Source organism: Arachis hypogaea, chromosome 3, assembly GCF_003086295.3.
Source record: "Arachis hypogaea cultivar Tifrunner chromosome 3, arahy.Tifrunner.gnm2.J5K5, whole genome shotgun sequence".
Lineage (NCBI taxonomy): Eukaryota > Viridiplantae > Streptophyta > Magnoliopsida > Fabales > Fabaceae > Arachis > Arachis hypogaea.
The window spans coordinates 106112219-106125676 of record NC_092038.1 but is presented as its reverse complement, the minus strand read 5'-3'; the positions used below and the strand labels follow the sequence as shown (position 1 = coordinate 106125676).

The window sequence follows — 13458 nt, the reverse complement described above, 5'->3', positions numbered from 1 at the left end:
CTTCAAAACAGCACTTCTTTTTATTTACCAATAAACTGGCTGTCTCAGTACCTCAAAAATATTCTGCAAATGACCTCTGTGGATAATGATATCCTTGCTATAAATAAGGATGTCATCAAAGAAAACTAGAGAAATTTTTTTGAGAAACGGACGAAATACAGTGTTCATGAGAGCTTGAAAAGTTGATGGAGTGTTTATGAGGCCAAAAGGCATTACAAGGAATTCGTAATGGCCGTCGTGGGTGCGAAAAGCTGTCTTATGAATATCTTCCTTCTTCATTTGAATTTGATGATATCCAGATTTAAGATCCAATTTGAAAAACACTGTTGCACCATCGAGCTCATCCAATAGCTCCTCTATAATAGGAATAGGAAATTTGTCCGGCACCGTGATCTTATTGAGGGCCCTATAGTTGACGCAAAACCTCCACCCACCATCCTTTTTCTTTACCAGAATTACTGGGCTCGAGAAGGGACTTGTGCTGGGCCGAATAATCCCAATCTGCAGCATTTCATTAATTATTTTTTCTATTTCTGCCTTCTAATAATGTGGATATCTGTAAGGTCTAATGTTTGGAATCTCTACACCGTCTTTTAATACTATAGCATGATCGTGAGTTCTTTGTGGAGGAAGACTATATGGGGACTGAAAGACATCCTCAAATTGCTGCAAAATTGCCAAAGTTGCTGACGAAACAGATAGTTGGGCTTCTATAGAATCGGCAATGAACACAGGGGTTACGAGAAAGCCCTCTTCATTATTTCTCAGGGCATTTAAAGTCACTTTTGCACTATCTCGACTTCTCCCTAAAGAGGGATCACCGTGCAAAGTCACCTTCTTCCCATTCAACATCCAGCTCAAGGATAAGGCGTTATAATCCCCTTCAAATTTACCCAAACTAGCAATACACCGTGCACCCAAAACTACTTCATAACGTCCCAATTCCATCACCAAGAAATCCTCCACAATAGAAATTCCTTGTACCAATATTTCCACTTCTTCACAGCCACCTAACCCATGCTCTATTACTCCATTTCCAACCTCAATTCAGAAAGGAGGCAGGTGTACAAATAGCAAACCCAGTATGGAGACGAGAGAAGATGAAATAAAATTTGCCTCAGCCCCTGGGTCGTCCAACGCAAATAAATAAACAACTGACACTGGGACATCGCTTGGGCTCACCAATCTTGGCGAGGTTAACAATCCCATTATGGTGAAAGTAGCCATGAACCCACCTTGGTTGGCTAAGCCAAGGATGCACCTCTTACTCTCAAAGAGCCTAGAGGAAAATAAGCACACAACTTATTTCAATATATAACTCATTCAATTCAACTCTGATGAATAAAAGGGGTACATACGCATCTTTATACTAGTAGGGGAGGGGAAACTTTCATGACTCGGGTAATGTGGGACTAACTCATAACACAATGTAATAATATATGCTAAACTAGACTACTTTAATTAACGACACAAATATAAAGATACATGCTCCTGCATCATTCTTCCTGGGTTGGAAAGGGCTCCTGCATTATCCTCCCTAGGTTGAGAAAAGCTCATCTTGTATTGGCGAAAGATTCCATTGGTGAGTGCATTTGAAAGATGTGAAAAGGCACAGCTCAACTTGATTCTTTTGACCATCTACATATTGTAACGGAGTTAATATGATCTTCTTGCCATCTTTGATAAAAGAGTATGTATTTTTGAAACCATCATGAATAGCTCGACGATTATATTGCCAAGGACGTCCTAACAGTAAATGACACGCGTCCATCAGGATGACGTCACACCATACTTTATCCTTGTATTTGCTTCCCATAGAAAATTGGACACAACATCGCCTTGTTACTTTAACTTCATTCTCCTTTTTTAACCAATGCAACTTGTAAGGATGAGGATGTAACTCGGTTGAAAGCTTCAGGTTGTCTACCATATAATTTGAAACAACATTTTCAAAACTTCCGCTATCTATGATGACCTTGAAAACCTTCTCTTCAACAGTGCATCTTGTATGAAAGATGTTGTGGCGTCGCCAACTCTCGTCTTCTATTACCCTTGCAGTATTTAAGTTTCAACAAACTACTAAAGCTTCTCCACAATCGGGTGGAACTTCTTCAATAGCATAGTTAACCCCACCTTCCTCCTATTGCTCTTGAATTGGTTCTTCATTAACCTCTTCCTCGACAAGAGTGATAAACCTTCGGTTTGGACATTCAGTAGCAACATGCCTAAAACCTTGACATATGAAGCATTTCCTACCTGATGATCCACGCTCCTTGTTGCCTTTAAAAAATTTTGTCTTCACTTCTTGTTGAATATCAAGGATGACTTCTTTGTTCTTTGGCGACTAAGTGTTATTCCTTTGTGTTCTTTGTTTTTCAATCTTTAATGACAACCTAATGACATCATCCAAAGTCCAATATGGTTGCAACTGAATGACATTAGAAACTTCTGTGTTCAGTCCTCCAAAATAACGAGCAATTGTTTGTTCTTCAGGCTCTTGAATGTCACACTTCATAAGCAGCTCTTCGAAGTCTATTGTATATTCTTCCACAGATAACAACTTTTGCTTCAAATTATGAAATTTGATGAAGGTATCTTGCCTGTAATGTTCAGGAAGGAACTTGTGCTTGAGCTCACGACACATTTTATCCCATGTCTTGATCTTTCTTCTTCCTTCTCTTTCTCGTTGACGCTTGAGATTCTCCCACCAAACTGACACATGCTTCTTCAACTTGATTGCTACAAGCTTCACGCGCTTGTCATTTGGAATGTCTTTTAACTCGAACACTCTTCCCACTGTGCAAAGCCAGTCGATGAAATCATCTGGTTGGAGTCTCCCATCAAACTCAGGAACATCAATTTTGATTCCTAAGTCTTTAACTTTGTGAGTCATGTTGTGTCGTGCTCTTTGTGTGGACAAATCTTCAGACGATGAAGAATAATGAAATGGATTTGCATTATCTTATTCACTAGAAGAACTGTCATCACTCTGCCTGCCATGATTATTTTGAGCAGCTTCATATTTTGCAATTTGCTCTTGCAACTCCTTAACTTGACGGTATAACTCCTCCATTTCATTCTCTTGAGTAGTTCTACGCTTCGGAGCCATTTTTTACTACTATGCAATGAGACTGATGCTTGGATGTTGATATTGTGATGATGATGAGAATGCACAATGATGATAATGATGGAAATGAACGAAGATAATCACCAACAGAAATGCCACCAAAAGAAGAGAAAAGAATGATATGACCCGAAACTTCATAGCAGACAATCCGTACTGATGATGACTCGTACCAACAGCGAGTGAACCGCACTAAAGACCGTACCCATGAACCAAATAAAATTTTACTAAAGCAAGGTGAAGGCCACGCAGACCGACCTTGCTCTGATACCAAACTGACGCCAGAACGTCGCTTGGGCTCACCAATCTTGGAAAGGTTAACAACCCGCACTGGGTCGTCCAAGTAATACCTTACGTGAGTAAGGGTCGATCCCACGGAGATTGCCGGCTTGAAGCAAGCTATGGTTATCTTATTATTCTTAGTCAGGATATCAATAAAATTTCTTAGTTTTATTTGTAAAAAGTAAAAGAACATGAAATAAATGATACTTGTGATTCAGTAATGAGGAACAGGTTGGGGTTCCGGAGATGCTCCGTCATCTGAATCTCTGGTTTCATACTGTCTTCTTCTCCAAACACGCATGGCTCCTTCAATGGCAAGCTATATGATCCTCTCAGATGAGAAATACCAGGTACGATTTTTGCACAACTAATCAACTGTCGAATTGCTCGTCTCGGATGAAAAATACTGGGTACAGCTACCGCACGGCTAATCATCTGTCGGTTCTCGCTAGCATCAGAATAGGACCATTATCCTTTTTCACACTGTCACTGCGCCCAACATTCGCAAGTTTGAAGCTCGTCACAGTCATCCCCTTCTAGATCCTACTCGGAATACCACAGACAAGGTTTAGACTTTCTGGATCTCAGGAATGCTGTCAATTGGTTCTAGCCTCTATCATGAAGGTTTTGATCTCATAGACTCGGTCTGTGAATCTGAAACCCAAGAGATACGCACTTAAGCTGTCACCCAATGACTACGTTGAGCTCAGATAGAACGAGAGTGGTTGTTAGGCACGCGTTCATAGAATTGAGAATAATGATGAGTGTCACGGATCATCACCTTCTCCAGATTGAAGTACGAGTGAGTATCTTAGAATAGAATCAAGCGTGATTGAATAGAAAACAGTAGTAATTGAATTAATCCATTGAGACACAGCAGAGCTCCTCATCCCCACTTGTGCACGAAATTGTGATTCACACTTTCCACAACTCTGCACAACTAACCAGCAAGTGCACTGGGTCGTCCAAGTAATACCTGGCGTGAGTAAGGGTCGAATGCACGGAGATTGCCGGCTTGAAGCAAGCCATGGTTATCTTATTATTCTTAGTCAGGACATCAATAACAATTCTTAGTTTTATTTTGTAAAAAGTAAAAGAACATGAAATAAATGATACTTGTGATTCAGTGACGAGGAATAGGTTGAGGTTCTGGAGATGCTCTGTCTTCTGAATCGTTGCTTTCCTACTGTCTTTTTCTCCAAACACGCATGGCTCTTTCTATGGCAGGCTTTATGTTGGTGGATTACCGTTGTCAATGGCTACCATCCGTCCTCTCAATGAAAATGGTTCGGCTACGGTTCTCACTGCAGGGCTAATCATCTGTCAGTTCTCACTTGTGTTGGAATAAGATCCATTGATCCTTTTGCACACTGTCACTGCACCCAACAGCCGTGAGTTTGAAGCTCGTCACGGTCATCCCTTCCTAGATCCTACTCGAAATACCACAGACAAGGTTTAGACTTTCCAGATCTCAAGAATGCTGCCAATTGATTCTAGCCTCTACCACGAAGATGCTGATCTCACAGATTTGAATGCTCTGTTGTCAGGAGAGGCAATTAACTCGTGAATCAAGAGTCCAAGAGATACACACTCAAGCTGTCGCCCAATGACTACGTTGAGCTCAGATAGAACGGAAGTGGTTGTCAAGCATGCGTTCATGGAATTGAGAATGATGATAAGTGTCACGAATCATCACATTCATCGTGTTGAAGTACGAGTGAATATCTTAGAATAGAGACAAGCGTAATTGAATGGAAAATAGTAGCAATTGCATTAATTCATTGAGACACAGCAGAGCTGCTCACCCCCAACCATGGGGTTTAGAGACTCATGCCGTCAGAGATACAATAAGGAATGTAAAAATGTCGTGAGGTACAAAATGAATCTCTAAAAGTAGTTTTTATACTCAACTAGTAACCTAGGTTTACAGAAAATAAGTAACTAAGTGCAGATAGTGTAGAAATCCACTTCCGGAGCCCATTTGGTGTGTGCTTGGGTTGAGCATTAAAGCTTCAACGTGCATAGGCCATTCTTGGAGTTAAACGCCAGTTTTGGTGCCAGTTTGGGCGTTTAACTCCAGTTTTGGTGCTAGTTCTAGTGTTTTACGCCAGAAAAGGGTCTCTGACCGGCGTTTGGACGCCAGTTTGGGCCATCAAATCTCAGACAAAGTATGGACTATTATAGATTTCTGGAAAGCCCAAGATGTCTACTTTCCAACGCAATTGAGAGCGCACCAATTGGGTCTTTTTAGCTCCAGAAAATCCACTTCGAGTGCAGGAGGGTCAGAATCCAACAGCATCTGCAGTCCGTTCTCAGCCTCTAAATCAGATTTTTGCTCAGGTCCCTCAATTTCAGCCAGAAAATACCTGAAATTAAAAAAAAACACACAAACTCATAGTAAAGTCAAAAAATGTGATTTTTGCATAAAAACTAATAAAAATAATATAAAAAGTAACTAAAATATACTAAAAACTATGTAAAAATAATGCTAAAAAGCGTATAAATTATCCGCTCATCACAACACCAAACTTAAATTGTTACTTGTCCCCAAGCAACTGAAAACAAAGTAGGATAAAAAGAGGAGAATATACAATAAATTCCAAAATATCAATGAAGCTTAGTTCCAATTAGATGAGCCGGGCAAGTAGCTTTTTGCTTCTGAACAGTTTTGGAGTATCATTTGAAGTTCAGAATGATTGGCATCTATATAAACTCAGAATTAAGATAGTGTTATTGATTCTCCTAGTTTAGTATGTTGATTCTTGAACACAGCTACTTTATGAGTCTTGGCCGTGGCCCTAAGCATTTTGTTTTCCAATATTACCACCGGATACATAAATGCCACAAACACATAACTGGGTGAACCTTTTCAGATTGTGACTCAGATTTGCTAGAGTCCCCAGTTAGAGGTGCCCAGAGTTCTTAAGCACACTCTTTATGCTTTGGATCACGACTTTAACCACTCAGTCTCAGGCTTTTCACTTGGACCTTCATGCCACAAGCACATGGTTAGGGACAACTTGATTTAGCTGCTTAGGCCAGAATTTTATTCCTTTAGGCCCTCCTATCCATTAATGCTCAAAGCCTTGGATCCTTTTTACCCTTGCCTTTTAGTTTAAAGGGTTATTGGCTTTTTGCTCTTGCCTTTTGGTTTAAAGAGCTATTGGCTTTTTCTGCTTGCTTTTTCTTTTTCTTTAATTTTTTTCATTTTTTTCGCAAGCTTTGTATTTTTCACTTCTTTTTCTTGCTTCAAGAATCAATTTTATGATTTTTCAGATTGTCAATAACATTTCTCTTTTTTCATTATTCTTTCAAGAGCCAACAATTTTAACATTCATAAACTTCACTATAAAAATATGTATTGTTCAAGCATTCATTCAGAAAACAAAAAGTATTGCCACCACATCAAAATAATTAAACTAATTTCAAGATAAAACTCGAAATTCATGTACTTCTTGTTCTTTTGTAATGAGGAACATTTTTCATTTAAGAAGGTTGAAGGATTTATAGGACATTCATAACTTTAAGACATAAACTCTAAATACTAATGATCATGTAATGAAGACACAAACATAAATAAAATATCAAGCATAAAAATTGAAAAATAGAAAAATAAGAACAAGGAAATTAAAGAACGGGTCCACCTTAGTGATGTTGGCTAGTTCTTCCTCTTGAAGTTCCTATGGAGTGTTTGAGCTCCTCAATGTTTCTTCCTTGCCTTTGTTGTTCCTCTCTCATGGCTCTTTGGTCCTCTCTAGTTTCATAGAGGATAATGGAGTGCTCTTGGTGCTCCATCCTTAGTTTCTCTATGTTGGAACTCAAATCTCCTAAAGAGGTGTTGAGTTGCTCCCAATAGTTGTGTGGAGGAAAATGCATCCCTTGAGGTATCTCAGGAATTTCTTGATCAGGAATTTCCTCATGCTCTTGTTGAGGTCTATGAATGGGCTCTCTTGTTTGATCCGTCCTCTTTCTAGTGATGGGCTTTTGAGATGAATCTCTCCATCACCCATGACTCGGAGGTGGAAGCTATTGTCTTCCCTTTCCTCTTTCTAGAGGTTTCTCCGGCCTTAGGTGCCAGTATCTTGGTTAGTAATCACAGAAAAATACACCAAACTTAGAGAGTTGCTTGTCCTCAAGCAAAGAAAAAGAAAGAGGAGGAAGAGAGGGAGAGATAGATTCAAATGATGGCTCAAGGGGGAAGGCCAAACGTGCATTTAAAGGGGAGGGAGGAAAGGGTTCAAAATTTTAGAAAAAAAAAGATAGAAAGATATGATTGATAAAAGATAAACATGATATAAAAAAGATAGATTTTAAAATTTAAAAGATATGAAAAAGATATGAGGAATTGAAATCTGAATTTTTGTTGATGCATCTAAGAAATAAAAGATAGTATGGATGATTTAAAAAGATTTGGAAAGATAAATGAGATTTAAAAACGTTTTGAAAAAGAATTGAAAAGAATTAAAAAAGAATTAAGAAGAATTTATAAGATTAATAATTTTTGAAGTTGGCAATTGAAAGATGAAGATTTGTAATGTGTTTATGCAAAAAATTATGAATTAAAACAAGAAAATTTGAAAAAAATTTGAATTGGGAATGAGATTCCCCTCCCCCTACTGTTATGGTGTTAAACACCCAGAATGGTATCCATTTTGGCGTTTAACGCCCATTTGCTGGCCAATCTGGGCGTTTAACGCCCAGCCAGGTACCTTGGCTGGCATTAAACGCCAGAAATCCTTTGTCACTAGGCATTTTTCTGAACGGCCAGGACGCTGCTCATTCTGGCGTTTAATGCCCAGAATGTTACCTTTATTGGCGTTAAACGCCCAGAATGGTGCCCATTCCGGCGTTTAACGCCCAAAATGCCTCCTTACTGGCGTTTTTACGCCAGTGAGATCTTTTTTTCTGTGATTCCTATGCTTTATGTTCTAAACCTTCATTTTTCTAAATTATTTACTGAAATATATTAACAAACATGAATAAAAAAATAAAATGACTTATATAATTGTTATAAACATCTAATTTATGCTACTGCCACCAGGATATAAGTGTTTGAATATGATGGTGAAAAAGGTCCCATAAAGTCAATTCCCCATACATCAAACAACTCAATCTCTAAAATCCCTTGTTGAGGCATGGCATAACCGTGAGGTAGATTACCAGCTCTCTGGCAACTGTCACAGTTACGTACAAACTCTCGGGAGTCTCTATAGAGAGCAGGCCAGTAGAAGCCACATTGGAGGACCTTAGTGGCTATTCACTCACCTCCAAAATGTCCTCCATATTGCGATCCATGGCAATGTCATAGGATCTTCTGTGCCTCTTCTCTAGGTACACATCTATGGATTATTCCATCTGCACACCTCTTAAAGAGATATGGTTCATCTCACAAGTAGTATTTTGCATCAAAAATCAATTTCTTTGTTGCTTACTGTACTCTTTGGGTATGAATCTCACAGCTTTATAGTTTGCAATGTCTGCAAACCATGGTACTTTCTGAATGGCAATGAGTTGCTCATCCAGAAAGATTTTAGAGGTCTCAGTAGGAGGGAGGGAAACTCCTGCTATTGGTTCTATCCGGGATAGGTGATCAGCTACCTTGTTCTCTGTCCCTTTTCTGTCTCTTATTTCTATATCAAACTATTGCAGAAGCAACACCCATCTTCTGAGTCTGGGTTTTGAATCCTGCTTTGTGAGGAGATATTTTAGAGCAGTATAGTCAGTGTACACAATCACTTTTGATCCTACTAAATAAGATCTGAACTTGTCAATGGCATAAACCACTACAAGCAGCTCCTTTTCCGTGGTTGTGTAATTCTTCTGCGTGTCATTCAAAACACGGCTAGCATAATAAATGACATGCAGAAGCTTGTCATGCCTCTGTTCGAATACTGCACCAATGGCATGGTCATTGTCATCACACATTAGTTCAAATGGAAATGTCTAGTCTGGTGCAGAAATGACTGGTGCTGTGACCAGCTTAGCTTTCAGGGTCTCAAATGCCTGCAGGCACTTTGTGTCAAAGACAAAAGGTGTATCAGCAGCTAGCAAATTGCTCAGAGGTTTTGCAATTTTTGAAAAATCCTTTATAAACCTCCTATAGAATCCTGCATGCCCCAGAAAGCTTCTAATTGCCTTAACATTGGTAGGTGGTGGTAATTTTTCAATTACCTCTACCTTAGCTTGATCCACCTCTATTCTTTTGTTCGAAATTTTGTGCCCAAGAAAAATTCCTTCAGTCACCATAAAGTGACATTTCTCCCAGTTTAAAACTAGGTTGATCTCTTGGCACCTTTTCAGAAAAGTGCTAAATGGTCAAGACATGAGCTAAATGAGTCTCCAAATACTGAGAAGTCATCCATGAAGACTTTCAGAAATTTCTCTACCATATCAGAGAAGATAGAGAGCATGCACCTCTGAAAGGTTGCAGGTGCATTGCACAGACCAAATGGCATCATTCTGTAGGTAAATACACCAAATGGACATGTGAATGCTGTTTTCTCTTGGTCCTGAGGATCTACTACAATTTGGTTGTAACCTGAATAGCCATCCAAAAAGTAGTAGTATTCATGGCCTGCTAGTCTCTCTAGCATGGTCTATGAATGGTAAAGGAAAGTAGTCCTTTCTGGTGGCTGTATTGAGTCTTCTGTAGTCAATACATATACGCCACCCTGTAACTGTTCTTGTAGGAACCAGTTCATTCTTTTCATTATGAACCACTGTCATGCCTCCCTTCTTGGGGATAACTTGGACAGGGCTCACCTAGGGGCTATCAGAAATAGGATAAATAATTACAGCCTCTAGTAACTTAGTGACCTCTTTCTATACCACCTCCTTCATGGCTGGATTTAGCCGCCACTGTGGTTGAACCACTGCGTTGGCATCATCCTCCAATAGGATCTTGTGCTTGTATCTGGCTTGGCTAATGCCCTTGAGATCACTTATGGACCACCCAAGAGCTGTCTTGTGTGTCCTTAGCACCTGAATTAGTGCTTTCTCTTCCTGTGGCTCTAAAGTAGAGCTTATGATTACTGGAAAAGTGTTATCTTCTCCCAGAAATGCATATTTCAGGGATGGTGGTAGTGGTTTGAGCTCGGGTTTAGGAGGTTTCTCCTCTTCCTGAGGAGTTTTCAGAGGTTCTTCTGTTTTCTCTGGTTCCTCCAGATCAGGCTGAACATCTTTAAAGATGTCTTCTAGCTTTGATTCGAGACTTTCAATCATATTGACCTCTTCCACCAGGGAGTCAATAATATCAACTCTCATGCAGTCGTTTGGGGTGTCTGGATGCTGCATAGCTTTGACAGCATTCAACTTAAACTCATCCTCATTAACTCTCAAGGTCACCTCCCCTTTTTGGACATCAATGAAAGTTCGTCCAGTTGCTAGGAAAGCTCTTCCTAGAATGAGAGTTGCACTCTTTTGCTCCTCTATTTCCAGCACTACAAAGTCAATGGGAAAGGCAAATAGCCCAACCTTGACAATCATGTCCTCAATTATGCCTGATGGAAATTTAATGGAACCATCAGCAAGTTGGAGAGACATTCGGGTTGGTTTGGCTTCTTCAGTCAAACCAAGCTTTTTGATAGTGGATGCAGGGATTAGGTTGATGCTTACCCTAAGATCACATAGAGCTATCTTGGTACAAGTACCCTCTAATGCGTATGGTATCATAAAGCTTTCGGGATCTTTAAGCTTCTTTGGTAAGCTTTTCAGAATGACTGCACTGCATTCTTCAGTGAGGAAAACTTTTTCAGTTTCTCTCCAATCCTTCTTATGACTTAAAATCTCTTTCATGAACTTAGCATAAGAGGGTATTTGCTCAAGTGACTCTGCAAACAGAATCTTTATTTCAAGAGTCCTGAGATAGTCTGCAAAGCGGACAAATTATTTATCATGTTTCGCTTGGTAGAGTTTCTGAGAATAAGGCATCTTGGCTTTGTATTCTTTAACCTTAGTTGCTGCAGGTTTATTTCCTACAGAAGTGGTTGGAGAAGCCTGCTTAAAAGGGTTGTTATCAGCACTTGCAGGTGCCTGATCCTTTACTGGCGTTTGAACGCCAGAATTGGCAGCAGAATGGGCGTTTAAAGCTAGATTACTGCCCTTTTCTGGCATTCGAACGCCAGAATTGGCATCAGAGTGGCCGTTTAACACCAGGTTACCACCCTTTTCTGGCGTTTGAATGCCAGGATCATTCCTCTCTGGGCTCTTACTGTCCTTAGAGGGATTTTGGGCAGTGGATTGGTCCTCCTTTGTCAGTTGTTCCTTTTTTGGCTTTCTGCTGCTTTGAGTTGAGACATTCAATGTCTTTTCGCTCCCTAAATGAACAGCTTAGCACTCTTCTGTTATTTGTTTAGATAACTGCTGTCTTGTCTGATCCAATTGTGCTTCCATATTTTTGTTAGCATTTTTAGTATCTTGTAACATTTCTTTGAATTCTGCTAACTGTTTTGTTAGAAGAAGTATTTGCTGATTGAGTTCAGCAACTTGTTCTGGAGGGCTAAGGTCAGTGGATACTGCTTTAGCCTCTTCTTTCTTGGAAGACTCACTATTTAAATACAGATGCTGATTTCTAGCAACTGTATCAATGAGCTCTTGAGCCTCTTCAATTGTCTTCCTCATGTATATAAATCCACCAGCTAAGTGGTCTAGAGATATCTAGGCCTTTTCTGTAAGCCCGTAGTAGAAGATGTCTAATTATACCCATTCTGAAAACATTTTAGAGGGGCATTTCCTTAGCATCTCTCTGTTCCTCTCCCAGGCAGTATAAAGAGATTCATTATCCTCTTGTTTAAAGCCTTGGATGTCCAGCCTTAGCTGTGTCATCCTTTTTGGAGGGAAATATTGATTCAGGAATTTGTCTGATACCTGTTTCCATGTTCTTATGCTAGCTGTGGGTTGGTTATTTAACCACCTCTTAGCTTGATCTTTTACAGCAAGTGGAAACAGTAATAATCTATAGACATCCTGATCTACTTCCTTATCACGTACTGTGTCAGCAATTTGTAAGAACTGTGCCAGAAACTCAGTAGGTTCTTCCTGTGGAAGACCGGAATATTGGCAATTTTGCTGCACCATGATAATGAATTGGGGTTTATCTCAAAGCTGCTAGCTTTAATGGAGGGTATACAGATACTACTTCCATATGAAGCAGTAGTGGGGTTAGCATATGACCCCAGAGTCCTTCTGGACTGTTCATTTCCCCTTAGGTCCATGATGGAGAAAGGGAGATGATGTAGATTGTAAATAAAAATTTTATTCTTTTATTTATTTATTTTTTGAATACTGAAAATTAAATGGAAAATAAAATAAAATAAATGAAAAATTAAATATAAGTTCAAAAATTAGAAAAATAAATAAAAGAAAATTGAAAACTAAAATAATTAATTAATTGAAAAGATTTGAAAAATTTTGGATATGATTTTCGAAAATTAAGGAGAGAGAAAGTGGTTAGGAAGTTTTGAAAAAGATATGTCTTAAAATTAAAGATACTTATAAGAAAATAAAATAAAATAAAAGATTTGAAAAAGGTATGATTTTAAAATTTGATATTAGAAAAGATAAGATAAGATTTTGAAAAAAAAAGATATGATTTTTGAAAAAGATTTGAATTTTTAAATTTTAAAACTAAGATAAGATAAAATAACAATTTTAAAATAAAAATCTATATTTTTAAAGGTAAATTTTGAAAATTCAATAAAAATAAAGAGAAAAGATATTTTTGAATTTAATGAGGAAAGAGAAAAACACATAAAAGACACAGGACTTACAATTTTTTAGATCTAATGCTCCTTGTTTTCGAAAATTCGGAGGGAAAACACCAAGGAACACCAAACTTGAAAATTTTAGGATCAAAACACAAAGAAGACTCAAGAACTCTTTAAAAACTCACAAGAACAATAAGAACAAAATTCAAAGACTTAAGAACATAAAAAGAACACCAAACTTAAGATTTTTAGAAAACTGAAAATAAAATTTTGAAAATTAAAAAAAATAACAAGAGAACACCAAACTTAAAAGTTTGACACAAAATTTAATCAAAGAAAAATTATTTT

General features: G+C 38.5%; 1 protein-coding gene across 1 annotated transcript; it reads right to left on the bottom strand.

The window, feature by feature from the left end:
• Positions 1–540: 540 nt before the first annotated feature.
• Positions 541–2893, bottom strand: LOC140183540 (uncharacterized). Its single transcript, XM_072231986.1, has 3 exons — positions 2394–2893; positions 1183–1279; positions 541–1041 (listed from the first exon to the last, which is right to left on the bottom strand). The coding sequence occupies exons 1-3, from the start codon at positions 2891–2893 to the stop codon at positions 541–543; spliced, it is 1098 nt and encodes a 365-aa protein (XP_072088087.1).
• Positions 2894–13458: the final 10565 nt, after the last annotated feature.